We start from the raw sequence: 21,386 nt of genomic DNA on the forward strand, positions 1-21,386 counted from the left end.
GTCCGTAGAAAAATTTCTTGCTTAAAACCGGTCCGTGGTGCAAAAAAGTTTGAAGACCGCTGCTGTAAAGGGTTAGGGTTTCTTTCTGTGGACCAAATGTGATGCTCAGCGACTCTAACCTGCACTCAGTAATGTTTTCAGAGAAACATACTTTCATTTCTGATGTATACCAAATACGTTTCCAGTCAACATTTTCTTTGCTCTATATTTTATTGCTTTACTGTTGCTAATTTCACCCAACCAGTGATGTATTAGATGATGCAGGACACATCACTATGGTAACGAACCATGTTTGGTGCCTAAACTGAACCAAACATTGAGCGGAAACCACAAGTAAAAGAAGTGGAAATGAAAAAGTAGCTGAGTTGTGCCCTCCATCATCCCCGCCATCCTCCTCACTTGAACTTTGTGTATTTCTGAAATTGTACAACTTTGCTGCTGCATCACAGCTGCAAAAAGAAATTAGTTTCAGGAAAAAAATGTTTCAGAACGTAACTGAGAATCTAGTTTTGTTCTATCGTAACATAATTTAGTGGAGACGGGGTTGTGTGCAGAACAACCAAATGTCATCACCAACCCTAAACTCCTGATACTTGTTGCCCCACTTGTTGCCCCGCTCACAAGTGTCTTTGGCAAAGACTAGTAGAGCCGCACCAAAGATTTACTGCCATGATTATGCATTAGAGATATCCTAAAACAAGTCGGTGCTGTCTTAGAGCCAGTCAAGCCATTGTCTCAGCGGTCCGGCTCAGGCTATAAAAGCAAAGCTTTACTGTCCACCCCGAAGCTTCCTCCAGCCAACATTTTGTCTCTAAAGTAAGATTTAGAGAGAAACTCTGCTCTCGCTCAGAGTTAACGGATGTCTTCTGAGAGCTTTATTACTCTGTTAGTTCATTTGCCACAACACTCTTTCTGTGCAGCTATAAACATCGCTATAAAGGGATCAGCGAGGCTGGCCTCTGTAAAGTTCATAAAAAGATCAGTGTCTCTGATAATGTCACTGATATATAAGAAACGGCCGGCCCTGAATGAGCCCATCCAGCTCTGTCTTTGGTGAAAGCTTGCTCTGACTCCTTAGCCTTCTTTTTCTTTCTTTCTTTTTTATGTTTTCATCTTCAGCTCATTGTCTGGTTGTTAATTAGCTTCCCCCCACTTTTCTCCGTGAGCTTCTTTCTCACCTAAAACTCCGGTTTAGCAAAAACATTTTACCCAGCTGGATGCTGATAATGGGCAAATTCTAGCGCTAATTTTTAATAAAACAGAAAATACTTTGTTCTTCAAATGTGGTTTAACTAATTCATGCTGATATCAAGCTAAAATAATTCTGGGTGTAGTTTCCATGTGCTTGAACTTGAAATTTATGCAGCGAGAGTTGAACCGGGTCCCAGCATCTCTGTTTTTCATCAGTAGGCTACCTGCTGTTTGTTTTGGGCTGTTAGTCCTAAAAAAAAATCACAGGAACAGAAACGTGATCTGGAGACAGTACACATGGTGTGAATAATACTGCAAATATCTTATGTGAACATTCCCACTTCTACTGGAAGGAATGAGAAGAACCATGGAGAACAGAAAGCAGTAGAAGGTCATGTAGTTGTATCATCTCATAAGACGTTTCTCTGAAGAATGGTCTGACTGCACCTCTATCATTCTTCAAAACACTTGCTAGCTTGTTTTTTTATTTCAATTGCTTTTGGTGTTGCTAAGCCCAGGATGCAGTGATGGTGTCCCTGCTAAACGGTGATCACTGTGGTGTCATTTTGAAAGCAGGGCTGTAGATTGTTGTTGTTGTTTCCCATAAAAAAAAATTAGATTTTTTAAAACAGCAGCACACAGTTTGGAAGACGAGAAGAAGGCTGCATGAAATATCTGGAGGAAATAGCAGCTTTATACCCACAGTTTCCATCCAGCGAGTGGATCTGGGTGATTTGTAAGAGTGTAGAACTCACAATGTGGGAATGATGGAAAGATCATTAGTGTCAGGGTGTGGACTGTATTTCAATGAAACAACCCCGTCTCTTAGACAACTAAACTGTGTTCTCTGTTATGTTTTGAAAGGAACACTTTTTTTTTTTTGTCCCCCAGCTTACATCTCTTTGTGAGGTATGACAAATGAGTTTCTAATCAGCATATTTTTGCCTTTTATTTCATTGCTTTACATTCACTTTCAGCAAACTAAACATATATTATCACCCAGAGATATGAGCAGAAGCTTCAGATGTGTTGTAAAAAGGGGTTTTAGTGCGTGAAGCTAGAGAGCTAAAGAACATGTATATCTAGAAGTAACATAAACATCAGTCTTCTCACTGGAAGTCCAGTTTCAGACGACCGCTACCCTTACAAACCGCGAGGAAATATGCTTCTTTCAAAAAGTAATTGAGAATCCCGCTTAGTAGTAGAGCAACATAATTCTGAGGAGACAGAGTTGAATGAAAACAGAGTCGGCAACACAAAGAGGATCTGGAGCGAGCGACACGACGTCTGTCGCCATGACAGTGTTAAAGAAAAAGCGTGTCCTTGTTACGGCTGAAATAGAACTTACCTAAACCACTGAAACTTCGAGGTCCTCGAGAGTGATTCAAAACCTTGATAAAGTTTCTTTCAGTCTGCGTGTCGTCAATAGAAGAGATGATTATCCTGGTTTAGAGTATTGTTGTTTTGTTTTTTTTAACTGACAAGAATGGCCGACATTAAACGATCTTAATACCTTCATTACCAGATCTTCAATAATGAATCTCCAGTCTTTGTGTTTTATATAAAGGGCAGAATCAACACAACGCACTCCGATGCTGCAGAATAACAGCCATTAACTGAAGGAAAACAAAATCTATGCGATAGATTAAATGTAAATAGTTGTGGAGGGAACAGAGAGAAACAAATCAAGCAGAGGCAGCGGACGATGTTTGAGGAGAGAAGCTCGCTTTTCTTTTCTGAATCAAACTGTCCGAGTTAGCCAAGTAACACGCTGCTTCGTAAAATGACAACCACTTGGCCGGAAACAAAAAAAATGGGCAGAGTTGTGAACGGTGGAGAGGTCGTCTAAACATGTCCGCGGTGGTGTGACAAGTGGGATGGAGGTGAAATAAAGTCAAAAGCCTTTTAAAAAATGAGGGGAAACGCTCCTGAACTCATACATTAGTACAAACGTTCAATATGCTGATACTGATGAAAACATGTTACACAAAGAAGTAAATAAATGCACACATGTGCTTGTGTACCAGATTTAAACCATGAGAGTCAGACATGATAGCGACTAATGATGAAAACGGTGACGACTGTGATTATTGGTAATTAGAGAATTCACACGTTTTTAGTTCTAAAACAGTTATTAAAAGCGTTGCTCCTTCACGTGCCTCTCCCGTGTCTCCAACTTCTCCACACTCGAGCGGAGGTGTGTTGGAGATGCCCGCTAATCCTCGAGCGCAAATCAGAGACAGCAGCAGCACTCACGGCTCCAGCTAATGAAGAGAGCGAGGAAGTGTCTGATGAGTACGAGAGACAGACTGAAAGAGAGACGACAAGAGGGCTTTTCATTCTGAGTGTTTGAGAGCGTCGCTGCTGATTGCATGTGAAACTATTAAACGTGGGCTTTCAGAGCACCGCTGAAGAGAAACCAAAGAAGAGGTGTGACTTTTCATCATCTGTAGTGTTAGTAAGTAATGCATACTGCCTTCCAACCAGAAGCAGTCCAATGTGAGAACACAGAGCGGCGTCGGTTCGACCGCAGACAGCATATATCTGGCTTCCATCATGGTACTGTATCATCCTAATATATCACATTGCTACCGGCAGCCGTTTTTTGTTTTGTTTGGATGCGAACATGAATATCGTGTTGCATGAGCAAAGAGAATCGGGTTGTAATTTACTCCAGAGTGTTATTCTACACCGAGGAGGGGAAAGGATGCTAGGAGCTGCTCCACCACTAATATCACAGATACGGACCAAATGCACACTGTGTCAGCACAGAGGAAAAGCAATAAGGCTTTTACTTTTATTGTTTTACGGTTTTCACAGAAAGGACGCTGAGCAGGGTGATATTTGTGCGCAGTGAAACCGAAACAGAGCACGTCTTCCATTTTTTCCTCCTCCATATGCAATAAGTTCCAGGCTGCATCTCGCTTTGTAACGCCACCATCTCTGCAATGATCTCTCATCCTTTGCATCGCCGCCTCACCGCACTGCCTTTGATTTCAAGAGCTGAACTATTCTGCAACATTTGTTGATGTGGTTCTGCAAGTAAATGCTGCAGAATTGTGCTCCTCTTGGAATTGTTCTTCTTCGCTGACCCGCCGGGAGAGGAACCCACCATCATCGGCATCGCAAAGCCTCAGAGAGCGACATTTAATGCATAGAGATATGTAAGGGAAAAAAAAAAAGAAGAAGCTGTGGAATGTGTTGAGTCGACACATAAATGAGTTGTATCTTCAGGGAATCGTCTTCGGTGCTGAAACTCAATACAACCTTAACATCACAAACTAGCTTAGACAAGCGCAGTTAGATCTGGAAGATATACACGACTGATTGGTCGAGTGTGACCAGATGACGGCAGCTGTTGCCTCTTCAAACAGGTTATAAATAGAAGCATGATTTTATGTATTTTATTCCCCCGTGTTAAAAAGAATTGTAATGACTAGTGAGCGGCTGGCCGGTGATTATATGACTAGAGGGCAGCAGGAAGGGTTCATGCTGGATTGAAATCAGTATTATACACTTAATCACATGCAGTTCCTGGTGTTGGAAGTTCTCTTGTGTTAGTCACTTTTACTTTCTACAGCACTGACTACTATGCTATAAGGATAAAAAAAAAAAGAAGCTTGCATTTAGGGTGAGTGAATTTAATGGGAGTTATAGTTCAGGCCACAGAGCTCAAATGATTACCAGTAAGGAAAGATTGTAGTGGTTAGTAAAATTACCATGTACCACTCCAGCCTCCTTGTGACGTTCTTCCGTCTGAATGCGTACAGGGCACACTAATCTGCACTCAAACTGTGAATGCAGGCGTTGGACACATGCAGAGCTTGTGTTTAATTCATAGTAATACTGGGAAACGCTCAAAGGCCTCAAACAACATCTGAACTCTGACTAAAAAGCCTGAGCAAGTGTGTTGATCTAAGCAATCAGAAGAGCAAGTCGAGCAGAAGTTTGTGGCCGACAGACAGGCTGAGGAGGACAGACAGGTCTGCTCCCAGTACATGATCCGCCTGCCAGTTGCTCTGGTGCTGTTCAGGTCCAGTGAGTGCGAAGTGGAGGGCCGTACCAGCCAATCTGCTGCCTCTGTTTCTCGGGGCCCGGTCCGGGACTCTGAGCCCTGGGCATGAAGATGTTCTGGATGACTTCCAGATCTCATTAACCTTGGGCTGAAGGTCCAGAATTAGATCAGAGACCCAAAGGCCAGTGGGTCAGGGTACTGTCCTCTCATCCACTGCTCAGCTCTAGTTTACGGGTTTCACAGGTGCACAGTAAATGCATCCAGACACACCGATACTGTCGGCTGGAAGCCTTCGTTTTTGGCTTAAGGTGCCATTTATTTCATATCTGTAATGTCATGTTAAATACTTGTGGTCATATTTTAACAGAAAAGCTGCACACATGTTCCATCAGAAGGGTGTGATCAGCTGAATGTAACAGAGGCAGAGCAGGACATCCTAATGACAGATAAAGATCCATCCATCATCTCTACACCGCTTAATCCTCACTAGGGTCATGGGGGGGCGGAGCCTATCCCAGCTGACTCAGGGTGAAGGACCCTGGACAGGTAACCAGTCTATCACAGGGCAACTCAAGCACACTCACATTCACACCTACGGACAATTTAGCATCACCAATTAACCTCAGCATGTTTCTGGACTGTGGGAGGAAGCAGGAGAACCCAAATTGAGCCCATGCAACATGCAAACTCCACGCAGAAGAATCCCGGGCGTCCTAACCAGGATGGGAACCGTCGATCTTCTAGCTGCGAGGCAACGGTGCTAACCACCGCTCCACAGATAAAGATGTCAATACAAAAGTTGGGATGACTTTTTAAGAAAAGAATGATCACAGTAATCGTGTCTGCAGTCACACATTTTCTACTTTGGTGACACTTTGGTTAATAAACGTACTTTTGTCACGGCTGACTCACTGATCGCTGTACGTGACGCCTGCTGAGTCAATATTCTCACTCGACAGCTCTTTGCTTCCACACTTTCCCTCCAAAAGTCTGATCTGTTTGTACAACTTGCACCATACATCAGTGTTCTAAGTTCTTTCAACATCGGTGGAGTCTTACAGGACTTAGAAACAGGAGCTCTGTGTTTATCGTGGTTACATAATGGGTCACGATGGTCTTATAACTTTTATGTTCTAAATGTGCAGAGAGGATATTACCAACGATGGTATGTGATGTTTTTACTGCTGTGTTACTGTAATATTTACATTCTCAAAATAAAATCAAACATATCAATGTGTAGTATTCTACACCTATACATGCTTGCTTAAAGGTTATTTGCCATTTTTCATTGTTTATTTTTTCATGTGCGTTTAATTTAGATGGACAGAAAATAACAGCCTGACTTTAATTCTTTTTTTTCTTCAGTGTGAAATTGTGAGATTTCTATGACCTTTTGGCTGATGAAACTGTTGCAAAAAGGGATTCATTGTAGTAACACACATCCTCGGTTTTGCCCCGCTGCCTCCTTCCACTGTGCTGTTTTGCTTTGGCTCTCATGCTCAGTAGTCACCGGAACATTGGCAGTCTAATGTGCAAACCCGCCGCCCGTTTTCATCTGTATGGATCAGAAATCGTATTCATGGGGGAAATAATAGAGTTTCGCTGTGAATAACTTCCTCGACGTTACAGATGTGCAAATGTCCTTATGTTTGTTTATGAGGTGAAACTTCTTGTCCTTGATGGATCAATAGTGGGATTTGATTTGCAGACTGTGACTTTGCTTTTTCCAGTCAAAATCTCCAGGCTTCATTCACGTTTGACAGGCTGTCGGCTTGAGTTCGGCGTGCTGTTTGTCACCGCTGTCGCCGTGTCCGCTGTGTGTGCGTTTGTGTGTGTGTGTGCACATACCGGCACGTGTGTGTGTTAACCTTCTTGCCACTGTGTGTGTCCATCCGCGGGTGCCGCATGGTCAGCCATCGTACCGCACCGCTGTGGCCTTGGAACGGAGTCTGGCCAGACAGATTGCAGCAGGACGCTGCGAGGTTCGAAAAGGAACATCCCCTCAGTTCAGCGAAGGTCGGACAGAAGCATCATTAGGTTGACAGAGTCTAAAACAGGGTCTAGTGGGGTGGGGGAGTTGACTGACGGTTTTTGACTCAAGGACAAGTCGGTATCAGAGGTTAATGACGGAGGCAGCCTTGGTGCGCCGTAGGGGGATGCCACTTATCATACTGATACACATAGCTTCTGTGTGTGTTTGTGTGCAGCGTGCATCGGTGCGTGTCAACATTTAGCAGAGTTTGTGAAGGCCAGAGTCAATTTCAACAAGCTGGAAATAAAAAAGAAAAATAAGCAAATATAAGCATGTTAATTCTTCGGTGGAACAAATGAATAAATCAGCACCTCGTGACCCTGTGGACCTGATTCAGGCGCAGAGATGACCGTTTACAACCCAACAAACAAAGCTGATGCAGATTAACAACCCTATAAACCATCATGTCAGCTCGTGCAGTGTGTGTGTTCCTGTGTGTGTTAACCTCTTTGTCTCAGTCCTAATTGTCCCCATTTGATCAGCGCACTCGTGGTTTCGGGCATTTCCTTGTCCTCCCTACAGCTCCATTTATCACAGACAGCGATGGAGACACACAAAGGCGCTCGGTGCTTCAAGGTGAATCCCTTCAAATGGCTCAGCTTGTGTTACCTTGTTAAATCGATGTGCTTGGTGACAACCAGGAGCAGTGAAATCTCACCAGGCAGGAGACTTTTGCATGTGGCTGTGACATGGAAATGTTTTGGAGTTTGAGACGCCATTTTAAAAAAAAGGCAGCCGTACTTCGCCTCCAACATTCAACCGTTCAGACTCTTCAGCTTGTTGTCTGTCATCTTCTGTATTTCTTAATCTTTCTTTCCATTTTAAAAATTTTTTTTTTAACAAAGTAAAGCAAGTTTATTGTCCAATGTTTACGGTAAAATTGGTTTTGATTTCATAGCTCATCAAACGAACCCACATTCGATTCCTGTCCTTCAATTTACTCAAAAAACGGTGCTTTAGAAAAAGAAGTTTCAGCGCTCGCTATTCTGTCTCCTTTAGCCCAGAGAGGGAGATTTGTTTTCTATTCACTGTGTGAATTTTAACGCAGTGTCTTTGTGTGAATGTAGAACTAATTGCAAAACACTCGATCGCACAGTTTCACAGACAAAAGGTTCTGGACTGAGAAACGCAGTTCGAGCTGAATTAGAACTCGACTCATTTTGACAACATGTTTCTTGCACAAAACTAAGTAGTTTAAACAACAAGTCCAATTAGCCACAACATTAAAACCCCGACCTAATATTGTGTAGCCTCCCCTGGTGCTGCCACAACAGCTCTGTCAGGTCAGGGATACGGGACTCCTGAATGTGTCCTGTGGTGTTTTGGATGTTGACAGTCCTGTGGGTTATGGGATGGGGCCTCTGTCAATTGTGTTGTTGCGGGACATCCCATAGATGTTCAGTCTGATTGTGATCTGGAGGCCGTGGCAACACCTCAGGCTCTTTGTCATGTTCTTCAAGCTGTTCCTGTGTTGTTTCTGTGGTGATATGTACCATCTACATCAGGGGTGTCAATCTCAAAAACACAGTGGGCCAAAATGTAAAATCTGAACAAAGTGGCGGGCCAACATTGAACAAATGAACCTTTTAATATGGACCGAAACAAATTTTGCTTTAACATTGAATATGGAACAAGCAACGCTTATTCCCGTACATTATATATAACTTAATAGTGGAGACATGCAAAATCAAATTATAAATAAAAAAACACATCAATGGCACAGTGACAGTTGTAGTGTGAAGTCGCTACTGTCACAGAGGAGAGGGAGTTTCTGGGTCCTGTCCTGATTGACATGCCAAAACAACAACAGGGCATTATGGGATTTGTAGTGAATGCGCTGTACAGTATAATACCGGGGGCGGCTCTAGTAGTCATTTGGTATTGTCTCGCGGGCCAAATATAATTACAAAGTGGGCCAAATTTGGCCCGCGGGCCAGAGTTTGACACCCCTGATCTACATGAACGTTAGATCTCGAGGTGTCCTGGCAGAACGTTGCATTTTACCGATGTGATCAGTGTTATTCGCTTCATGGTTTCTGTGCTTTTAATGCTGTGGATTGGTGTAAACCTGTTAGGAACCAGTACAGAAAGCTCTGAGTCGTGTCTGCTGCGTTTTCAGGTGTCCGTCTCCGGCACATGTGATGTAACAGATGCGCTCCTATTTTAAATAAACCCACCTGTCTGTACTGGAGGCATAACAGCTCATCTTTGACTCACACTAAAGGCAAAGCGTATTTTTATACTTCAGGACTATTTTCCTGCATTTTAAGTGCATAACTATGATAATTGCGTAACTGGGCTCTGAGTGCTTCCAAAACACCGCTGACCTCCAGCTCAGTGTGCCTGAACACATGCAGATAGGAACACAGAGCTGGATGTGCTGCTGCTGCTCTGCTCACATTAAACCTTCTGTGTGGACTCGCTTGTTAGACATGTTCTGAAACTGATGGATAAATAAACATGCAAATAATTCTTCTAATTGCCTCTCTCTTTATATATATGTGTTTATCGTCTGCTTCCTGAGCAGTAGATCTTCCCTACAGCAGGCGTTTTATCTTGTCATAGCAGGGAAAGCATTACTGTCACTAAAAACCTTAATATTGGATTCAACCTTTTCAGCTGTCCCAGTGAGCCATGTCAGTGTGACAGTGAATCATCGTGAACAATAAGTGAAAACGAAACAACTAAATGGAATTCAGTGTCATCAGTTTTAATATTTACACCCATGTTTTTCCAACTGTGACGAGTCCGAGCGTCTTCTGTGACCTTTTGGAAAGTATTTCTTTAAATAATTAGACCTCGTCTCGCTAAAAACTGTGCAAAACAACAGTAAGTCAAAATGATCAGAGGCTCGTTTGTCTTGTCCTGACTTGCCAATGCCAGAACCACTTGGGCTTGGAGGAGGCTGTGGATTTGCTGTGCATCACACTGTTAAATAGCGCGGTGCAGACTAAGACGCAGTATGTATTTGCATGCTAAGCATGTTACTAATAACATTAATAATGGCTCCATTCTGTTGCATCCCAACAGTGTTCGTCTCCCAGAAGGCCGAGTGAACGGAGTTCTGCATTCATTAATATATTTATACTTACATCTGTGCTGTTCCTGATGCGATGTGTAAAAATGGAAAGAAAAGGAGCGTTTCTGATTGTCATAGTAACAGAAATTTGCTGCTTTTAAGATAAATATTTACAAGATAGGGCGGCAAGGTGGGGCAGTTGGCAGTACTGCTGCCTCGCAGCAAGAAGGTCGCTGGTTCGTGTCCCAGTGGGGGCACCAGGATCTTTCTGCGTGGAGTCTCCATGTTCTCCCCGTGCAGCGTGGGTTCTCTCCGGGTTCTCCGGCTTCCTCCCACAGTCCAGAAACATGCTGAGGTTAATTGGTGATTGTAAATTGTCCGTAGGTGTGAATGTGAGTGTGCTTGGTTGTCTGTCTCTAAGTGTAGCCCTGTGATAGACTGGTTACCTGTCCAGGTGAACCTGCCTTCACCCTGAGTCAGCTGGGATAGGCTCCAGCCCCCCATGACCCTGGTGAGGGTTATAGATGATGGATGGATTTACAAGATATGTTGACAGATTTTACATGCCTGTACTTTTGATTAATCAAAATGTTTTAATCCTATTGTGTGTTTTTTTTTTCTTTCTCAGTGTTTTTGATTGATGCAGTCGTTACCTCATAACCAAAAGTTAAAGTTCTGATCTGAGCTTTTTCAGAATTACATACCTGCGCAGATTTAGACATGTGTTTAGAAACTTCCCTTTCACAATTAACTTTTGCATCTATGAACCAACAATTTTAACTAAAGGTTAAACACACTAGGATTATATTTTTAAAAAAAGGCATGAAACCCCCTGAGACATCTGAACCAGGCGACACATTTGGCCGTTTTCTCTCTAACAACTTTTCTGCCATCACATTGCCCTTTAATTATTCATTGAGAATGAAACTCTGACAATAAATATAAATTAGTCATTAAAGCTCCAACATCTTCCAGGTAAACCAATCTTTCTAAAACAAAATACATGAAATTTGGATTCCAGTTGAGAAATTTATTTTAAACAAATATTTGAAGAGTCTTTGTCTGTTTGTCCTTTAAGCTCTTTTCTTTTCTTTAACTACTTTAAGTAAACATGCATCAACTCACAGCAGATTGTCTCATAATCCTGTTGATCCCAAGTGCAAGACAAGCTGATTTTCAGGAATTTAAGTGTTTCTGAAGGATGCCAGCATACAGTGTGTGTACCTTTGGGGCCTCTTTCTGAGTGTACATCAGGTGTTCCCGTGTAATATCTGTACCTGTAAATCCGTTTTGCACTTACAGCCTGTCGTCGTCTTTGTGTCACCCTCAGCGTGCCACCCAGGCTTCTACAAGGCGTACGCCGGAAACATCAAGTGTTCAAAGTGCCCGCCGCACAGCTTCAGCTACGGAGAAGGAGCCGCGATCTGCCGCTGTGAGAAGGGCTTCTTCAGGGCTGAGAAAGATCCTCCGACTATGGCTTGTACACGTAAGTATCCCCGAGAAGCTGGCACCGTCCTCCACACGCGTGCACGTGATCTGACCGTCGGATAAACCAGACATCCACGAGCTTCACAGACAGATGGTCCGTGCTCCAGGCATTTGTGAGGGTGAAACGGGAAACAGAACCGCGCGGTGCATCTCAGTAAATTTGCACTAATATAAGAAGATATTAAACAGATGAGCTCAGAAAAAAAACAACAGATTTTATTTAAATGCACATCTAGAGAAATGAAAATGCACCTATGCGCTAACAGCAAACTGGAGGAGATGTTTATTGCTGCTCATGAGACTCGGTAACGTCGTCCAGTCGTGTGCAGGACTGTATTCGTCACTGTTTCTGATGCGTTTGCAGTCATGTTGAACCACGCCGTCATTTTTAGGGAGACAGAAATAGTGATTTTCTATTTTGGGCCGATTAAACTTTAATTAATTCATTGTAAATTCCCATTAAATATTTATATACTTGTGTGTGCCCGACAGTCTGGGTAAGTTATTACTTTCCCCGTAGAGCCGGTGGATTACTCCAGTGTTCTCTCAGACTTTGCCGCGGCCGTAAATCCAGTCTCGTCTTCGCGACTTATCTGGTGTGAAACTGAACATTAGAGAGTCTCTGGATGAATTACATGGCTTTTGTTCAGCTGCCTCGTCTTCATCGATGATTCACCGACTGTCATTACGACTTCATATTTGCATTAAATTACAGTTTAACCGGACTAATTCTCCTTTAATTAAAAAGCCATTTAGCTGTCACCGAGATAGACGGGGGCCACGTCTGAGAGCTCTCCAGGGTGGAGGAGTGTATTTGTCTTTTTACGGGGGAGACCAAGCCGAGCCGTTGTTTGGAGATGCTGTTAGTTTACGAAGACGTTTGCAGGGGAAAGGCTTCTCTTCATCTCTAGCTTTACGCTCAAATAATGCGTTTATGAGCTTCTGTTTATTGAAAAATTGTTCAAACCCGCAGACTTTCCCCATCAAAGTCTGCTATTTTTTTGGACATCTTCGCGAGCGGGGATGAAGCGCAGTCTTTCCTACTCTGCTTACCTTTTCACAAAGTCTAAAAACAAAGTGCTGATCAAACAGGTTTAGATATGCCAACCAAGTGATATTTATTTTAGGATTCGCTTAGACACCTGGTTCGGTATAGAAAGTTGCGATTCTTGTTCAATGGCTTGTCAACAGTCGTGCGCAAATTCTAAATCTTCAAGGCTACTTTTCCTCCGAACACAAGCCTTGTGGCGGTGTGACAACCCTGCAAACTAAGAGGACTAGACTCGCGTCCTCTTCTTGTGAGACGTGCTCACGAAATGCATTTTAATCGGGGGACTCGTAGGACTCACTGTTGTTGTTGAAGTGAAAAGACAAAAAAGAAATAAATGGAGATTAAAGACTGAGGGCCTAAGAGGAAGACAAAGGTGTGGTGAAAGAAAGAGAAGATGTCACGGGAGGAGAGATAAAGGTGGAGGAAAAGTGTAAAGGCTGGACGGAGTAGACAGCGAAGAGAGAAAGGAAGGAGGGCGCTGATACCAATCTGCCCCTAGAGAAGAATAGGAGCTGATTGATGGCAGTGGGGTTGCTCTGCAGGAGGGGAGGTGGGTGGATTCTCCTCGATGGAGAGAACAGAGGAGGTGAGATAATGGCCGACGGAGGCAGAAAGAGATAAAGAGAGAGAATGGACGCACGCTGACAGAAGTGGAGGAGCGGTGGGAGGAGCTCGGCTGTCTGCTGAGATTTTTAGCAACGGCGGGGGAGAGGAAGGGATGGAGGGATGGCGGAGGAGAGAGGAAGCATCCCATTGTCCTGGCAGACAGTGAGCTTGGCAGGACGGGAGTGTTCAAATCCCTCAGGCCTTTTAACTCCACCCTGTTGACAGCTGGCTGCCTGGTATAGCACAATGCTTAGCCCGACACACAAACACCGAGGAACACAGAAAATACCTCGACAAAGTGAAATGAAAGGAATAACTTAGAGCTGTTGCTGCACAGGTGAGGAATGCATAAGGACGAGTTATGCAGCACAGCAGAATGTGAAATACAGCTAATAGTTTCATGGAGACGCTTTCAATGTCGATTAACGAACCCAAAGAGATTCGGTTTTAAAAAAAATAAAAAATCTCCTCATCGTCTCTTTTTTTTTGGTGCTTGAGGACGTTTCACCTCTCGGTTCAGAAGTGAAGAAGCCGTTCGGATGAGAAGCGAAGCATCTTTAAGAATCAAAAAGAGAACTCCAGTTGCTTTTTTACTCGAGCTCTTCGGAGCACCATGACCCGAATGAGTAAGAATCTGCACAAACAAACTGTGTTGATGTTTGTGTGAAACGTTCATAAGATCATTTCAGCTGTGGCGTGTCTCAGGGCAATTTTGGCTTCTGTGCTTTTCTCAGTATATGCTCTTTTTTTTTTTTTTTACAGTAACTCACAGCAATAAGGGAGCCTTTTAAATGTTTATCTCTTATCTTGATGAGATGCAATTGCATCTTCCTCCCTGCACGGTAACATCAGCGGCTCAGTTACTCAAAAAAAGATTGCTTTCAGGGAATTAAAGTGTCCTGAGATCCAGCGGTGGTGGAGAAGAGCCAGCAGGTGGCTGATGGAACCTCTCAATTAGCCTGCGTAACCAGGTTATGTGGGCTAATTGCTATCCTTAGGCCTATGATGGGTCATCAGACAAAGTTTTGTTGGTGTGTCGGACCAAGAAGAACGACGGCTGTGTTGTAACCTCAGAAAAATCAGAATGAGCTCTGAAACTAACTTTGTTTTTATGCTTGAACCAAAACAAATCCTGTCCAGAGTTTTGGTGCAATCTGGTTTACTGTGGATTTGATTTGGAAGGTGGAGATGAACAAACCAAAACCACCGTCAGATCAACACTTCTATGTGTTGAGGAATGATTGACTGTTTTTTGAAAGCACACTTAACCTGATGTTTTATAAATCCCGCTCCTATCTGCAGGCCCTCCATCTCCTCCCCGCAACCTGATGTTCAACCTGAACGACACCTGCCTGCTGCTGGAGTGGTCGCCGCCGAGCGACACCGGCGGCCGCCGGGACCTCACCTACAACGTCCAGTGCAAGCGCTGCGGGCCCGAGCCCAACCAGTGCCAGCTCTGCGAGGAGGAGCTCCGCTTCCTGCCACGTCCGCTGGGCCTGACCAACGCCACCGTCACCGTCGTGGACTTCTCCTCGCACGCCAACTACACCTTCGAGATCGAGTCGCTCAACGGCGTGTCCGACTTGAGCTCCTTCCCTCGCCAGGTGGCCTTCATCACCGTCAGCACCGATCAGGGGGGTGAGTGAGCTGAATCTGACTTCATGTTGAGAGTATTTGTCGCTCCAGCATAGGTTTTATAAAAGCTGGATTCTGCATTGTAACGGTGAGGGGTAGCTTGAGTCGGGTACATTCACGCTGCTCTTCTAACCGACATGTTGCCGCCGTACAGCTGACAGGAAATGAAAGGTGAGATCACATAAGCTTTTAATCAGGTGTCATGGTTTTACACATATTGTCATTTACTACCTGTATTAGTTTATATGTTCTTGTGTGGTGACAATATGTAGTTTCAACGTTTAAAAAAGATTCATCCTTCATATTGGAAGTGACAGGAACTATACAGATGTTAACAGACACGTCTCAGGATCTAGATTCTTTCAGGAACGTCACATAATGAGATGTATAGAAAAATCAGAAAACATATCAAAGAAAGAAAAAAGGCGTGGAACAGTCATAGAAATAACTACAGTCATATTGAATCAGTCTGTATTTTCTGTACGCACTGAAGTTGTCATCATGGCAACGTACCTGCCCATCCTGGTTCTCTGGATTTAAAATGATGACGAAGGTGGAAAATGATAAATAACAGACGTGAATAGTAATAATGAATGATGAGAAGATGATGATGATGATAGAGGTGGAAGCCCACTTAGCCTTATCTCTGGAACTATATATACACATTTTTTTAACCTCTTCTCATGAAAGGATCGTGACAGGATTTATTCTGGATAGATAAAGTGTATATTTATCAAAACTTTATTGATATCACAATATACATACAATACACATCACAGTAAAAATTAAACCACAGCTAACTTTTGCAAACTCTTTATTCAGGCTTAAACTAAACTGGGGGTACTGAACAATAAGTATTTCAACTTTTCAACCCTGGTCATATAACAGGAAACACATATTCATGCATCAGAGTGTCCAATATTAGTCTTTCAAATGTCACTAATATTGACTCTGGCCACCCCTGACACGGATCGATGCATTAAGACATGGTGGCATTCTGTCCACCAGCTGGTTGATGGTGTCAATGGGCAGGACGTCCCACTCTTCAGTCAGATCCAGAAGTCTCACCTGGTAACTGGGACTCAGTATGTAATGATTGCACCTGGTCAGAAGTGATGACTGATGTTTATAAATAGGAATGAAAAGAGGAAAGTGTCTGAAAACAGTGTAATCTAGGGTATAAGGAAGCTACCACTCTTTAGCAAGTTGTCATCTCATCCCAACTGTCTTTTCAGGCTTTAGCAATTCTTAAAATGAACAACAGCCAGATTTCGTAGCAGCGAACTCGCTGGAATGTTCAATACAGACGTTGTTTAGGGGTCGTGTAACTCTCTGCTCTCTCTTTAGTGTCCACTTCCACTTTAATCGAGCGATAATGATCTTTTTAGCAACGCGTTGTCGGCCACGACAACTAAGGGAGTAGTATGTTGTCATACCTGTCAGGTGACTGTGGCTTCGTAATGAGGGTTCAGACTAACTGGCAGCACAGACGGTCCAGAGTAGCATCAGTGGTGCTGACGTGGTGCAGACGATGCTACAGAACTAGTAATAAAGGAGCTCGTCTGGGCCTTTGTTTGGCCGTATTTTAATTTTGCTTCCATAGATAACGGTAAGCCAGCCGACACGGACGAAGCTGCATGCAGTCGTGGGTCCGGTTTTTTAATACCCACAACCACCCAACCAGTGTATGAGAGCCAATCTGCAAAAACACAAATAGTTAATCTACCACCCGGTTCTGACCGAACCCACAACGCCCACCGCAGGACGTCTAATTAACAGGTCAAACCCTCGTTCACGCCTCAAAGTGCTCATGAGCTGCTGCAAAAGTGAAACCGTCATCAAAGATTCGCAGCTTCTCCAAACCCACGATGCAACAACTAAACATAGCAGCAGCGACTTCTGCTACATCGACAAAATACAGAAATGAAAAACGTTCACCGAAATGGGTTCTTCCAGCACGAAGCCTCCACGGAGACAGAACGCTTATTGTCACACGTGCTACATATTCTATCACCAGCAGCAGCTTCTCCTTGTTTTTGTTGTTTTTCTCAGATACCTTTATACGCTTTATATCGTAGTGAAATGTCAGGAAGGTATGAAAAAATAGATGCTACTTAATTCTACAACGCAGGTTTCAGGAATCTGCTTTGTGAATGTTTTATGGTCGAGGAAATGCATTCAGCACTTTTCTCAGACCCGGTGAAAAACACCGGAGCGTTTTGTTTGTTTACAAGAAAGCTCTACGTGGCTCCTTTTATTGTTTTCAGTATTTCTGCAGGTTCTCATGTATGTAATTTGTGAATAAACCACAAAAGGAGGTCTTTCTGTTTTGCTGTTTTGAGACAATGCATTTTTTTTTTCTTAAATGTTTTGCCAAAATTAATTTCTTGCACATATAGATTTGATTTCAGCTTTAGTGTCGTAGCACTGAGTAGAAGCACTGAGACGATAACATGCAGCAAAAGCCTCCAGATTTACATTGACTGACCACAGAAGCCTCTTTTCTGTGCACGGTGTTCTGAGGACGTGGTGAAGTTGGATTCACATGTAGAGGACACATGTTTTTAGGGAAACTCTTCAACATTTGATGGTATCTTGCTTGTAGATGGTGAAAATAAACATCAGATAGCAAGAATTACTACTTTTAATTTATTTACACCCACGTCTGTCCTGACGTGACCTTTGACTTTTTGGAAACAAAATGATAGAATAGAATAGAATAGAATAGAATAGAATAGAATAGCATAGCATAGCATAGCATAGCATAGCATAGCATAGTATAGAACAGAATAGAATAGAATAGAATAGAACAGAATAGAATAAAATATCCTTTATCAGTCCCACATGGGGAAGTTTGCGACGTCGCAGCAGCAGAGTGAGAGTAAGAAAAACAAGCAATGAACTATAAATTAAAGAGACGAGGAATATATGCTATAAATACACAATATGAATAATAAAAACAGAAGAACACAAGGATACTAAGAACACCAATTTAAGAATGTTTACATGAATGAATTGCACTGCGGTTTATTGCACATGACAGTTGTCATTATGTGAGTGACTGTGTGGCCTGTTGGTGCTGATTATAAAGTCTGACAGGAAGGAAGGACCCGTGGTACCGCTCCGTCACATCTGGAGTGATGCAGTCTGTCGCTACAAGAGCTGCCCTCAGAGTGCCATCACTGTCCAGCAGGGATGCTAGCTTCTCCCACCACCAGGGCAGAGCTGGCCTTCTTGATCAGCTGAGATGCTGCTGCCCCAGCAGACCCCTCCATAGAGGATGGCTGATACCACCACAGAGTCATAGAAGGTCCTCAGGAGTGACCCCTGCACCCCAAAGGACCTCAGTCTCCTGAGCAGATAGAGTCTGTAAAGCGCCTTAGTGTGGTCTGACCAGTCCAGTTTATTGTTCAGGTGAACACCCTGGTATTTGTATGAGTCCACTCTCTCAATGTCCATGTCCTGGATGTTCACTGATGTTGGGGGGCGTGTCTACACCTGAGGAAGTCCACCACCAGCTCTTTAGTCGTCCCCATGTTGATCTGGAGGAGGTTCCACTGGCATCATTTCACCCTGTTTGACATGTTTTATAAAGCAACAGTGACTTTTGACCACCGAATCTGTTCTTTAGTGAGTCCAAGTGGACATTTGTCGTTTATGTCTTATGTCGGAGGTCAGGACAGACAAGCATTTGTGTCATTTGTGCAGAGGCATAAAAATTAAAACTTCAGTTCCTTTGTTATGAATATTTCTTGTGGAATTTCCTTCTCCATCTCTGCATCATTATTATATTAATAATTCATGACCACTGTAAGCCAGTCAGAACGACTGTGTGTTTTAGGACATGATCAAAGACTGTAAAAATGAAGTTACAGCATCATGACGCCTTAGTGGGAGTTTCTCTTTTTTCTGATTTAAAGTTTGTACTCTTTTGAAATACACATCATTTACTGTCTGATTTGTGGCCTTTGCTGCAGTTAGCAGAGAGCGACAGGCCTGTAGTTGTGTCAGATTGGCACAATAGTAAATATTCCTCCAGTGTTTGTGCTTTGCATCCTTTACCTCTGCTGTAAATGACAGCCGAGGCCCCAGAAGTGGCTGTCTCTACCTATCTATTCGCCCCAAATAGGATTTTTTTATGCTGAAAGGCCCATATTTCCTCTGGGACATTGTTTGGTGTATAGCATGCTTATGCTTTTAATTTGTGATTTGCAAACACTGTGTTTTCTGTTTTCTCCCTCCTCCCTCTGCCGTCCTCCCTCGACTATTCTTTTGCCTCTTTTTTTTTTTTTTTCCAGTCGGTTGTTTGTCCTCCTCCTTCTCTCCCGTTTCCTGTTTCCAGACATGTTTGTTTTTTTTTTTCTTTTCTTTCTTTGTTCTCTCCTCCTTCTTTCACTCTTTCCCTTCGTCCTTCTGTTGCTGTGGGATTCTGGGAGAAATAGATTTTCTCATACAGCCAAAACACATTAAATGCATTATTCTGTGTCACTGGGGACAACTCGAGCCTTTACAGGTAACTCAATGTAACACGCAGCCTTTTTATTTCATTAAGATGCCCAGTTTAGCACATAGTGGTGGCAGGCCTCTGGGCTGTACACAAGACCAATTTCAACACTAATATACCCAGCTGCAGCTATTTAAAATTCTCAAGGGACATTGCAGATTTATGGCCCTCAGCCAGTGGAAAGCAGACTGATGATGTATTTTACCGCTATCACCTTGACAGAAACTAGAGTTTGGTCAGTGAGTCAATAGTCAGTGTCATTTAATTTAATTGAAATCATGAAAGGTTATCGATTTAATCGCTGCATGTGTGTGTAGGCTATAATTATAAAGAGCGCCATCAGCCAGCCTGATCACTTGGGTATGATGTGTTTTAAAGCGTTTCTGGATATTTCTGCTCTTCGTGGCAGGTGTCATGTTGTCAGAGCAGGCAGCTAATGAATAAATGATCTCTTCAACTGTGGCTCTTTCACGTTCGGATACCGGGTCTACGCCGGCACACGTGTGCTTCCAGCTCAGCGCTACAAGTTGAAGGTGGTGGACCTCTCAGCTTCCTGGGCCGACTGAGTTTTTGAATAGCACCGAGCTGCCTGCCGGTGCTGGAGATGGAACCTTTACTACCTTAAACAGCAGTGGACCAAATCTCGCCAGTATTAGAACAAAAATTTTTTATGCAGTGCAGGTATTACATATTTTTTCCTCAGGCCTGTTTGAAATCACTGAAACGTCATAAGCCAATGTTGAGCAGTTCCTGTACTCCACACCTCCTGTGCAACTGTGCAGGATTCAACACATTAGTTTGTGCATTAGTGTCGGACCTTTAATGCCCAACAGCCCGTGGATCATGTTCATGCCGACTGGTTCCACTTGTGTGTTAATAACTGTTTATAATCGTTTTAATAACGGGTTGCGCTTTAATCAGAGATTCAATTTTTAGTTCTTTATCCCTCAAAATGCCACTTACACAAGTACAATTATGGGAAATCAAAGACGTTCTCACCTTTTGCATCCTTGCACCAGCGTGCACATCGTTACATAAAGAATCCTCTTTTCACACCTCGGCTGGAGCAGGCATGGAGGAGGATGATTCACACACGCTATGCATGAGACTATGCTCTTTTTATAATATCGTTTTTACTTCTTTAACTGAAAAGCAAAACATACAGTATGTTCTTCTCCTGAAATGTCATGTTTCTGTTAAATGTAATTTTTACCCAGTGGTTCCTGAAAGTGGAGGCAATTTAAAGAAAATGAGATTTTTTCATTTGTTTGTTTGTTTTAGAAATAAATGTGCTGCATATAATTTAGCCTCATATTCAGTAGAATTTCCTTTGTTTCTTAAATTGAATATAAAGAAATCATTTCTATTATTTATATTTATTTCATGTATGCCTAATCACTGAAAAAAATTGATTTTAAATTGGAAGCTTTAGACTATTTCCAGAAAATTGGTTCTTTTTTATGTTTGTTTTGTTAGTTAGCAGGTTTTTTCTTTAAACTGTGCTCAGTGGCGATTGGACAGTCGCCGGTTAGAACGGCACCGTTTGTGGAGAACTGGGTTAGCGGTGGATCCAAACACAAACCCACACATTATTACTCAAAAGTAGTGGGAACGGACTGTGTTTTACAGCCCAGTACAAAATACTCGGTTGCATAAAGAATACAAACCGCTGTCCGAATCTATCGTCTAAATCGTGTAACACTAATCTCTGCCCTTGTAGTACAGGACTACGCTGGCAGTAATTATTAGCCGCTGGTCCACGAATGCACAGAGCTGTGAAACCAAGTGTTACATTAGTGCCTGTAGATAGAAGCACCTTCAGTAGTTCGCATGAATCAATATCTG

At 43.0% G+C, this 21,386-nt stretch overlaps 1 protein-coding gene across 1 annotated transcript in view; it reads left to right on the plus strand.

The window, feature by feature from the left end:
* The window catches only part of LOC103354217 (ephrin type-A receptor 6-like), a 182,946-nt gene that overhangs the window by 78,907 nt on the left and 82,653 nt on the right, over nucleotides 1–21,386 (plus strand). Inside the window, exons 4-5 of the mRNA XM_008277521.1 lie at nucleotides 11,588–11,743; nucleotides 14,705–15,040. Coding sequence (XP_008275743.1) covers nucleotides 11,588–11,743; nucleotides 14,705–15,040 — 492 coding nt within the window. The remainder of the gene's footprint in view (nucleotides 1–11,587; nucleotides 11,744–14,704; nucleotides 15,041–21,386) is intronic.

Source organism: Stegastes partitus, unplaced genomic scaffold (genome assembly GCF_000690725.1).
Source record: "Stegastes partitus isolate 25-593 unplaced genomic scaffold, Stegastes_partitus-1.0.2 Scaffold3, whole genome shotgun sequence".
Lineage (NCBI taxonomy): Eukaryota > Metazoa > Chordata > Actinopteri > Pomacentridae > Stegastes > Stegastes partitus.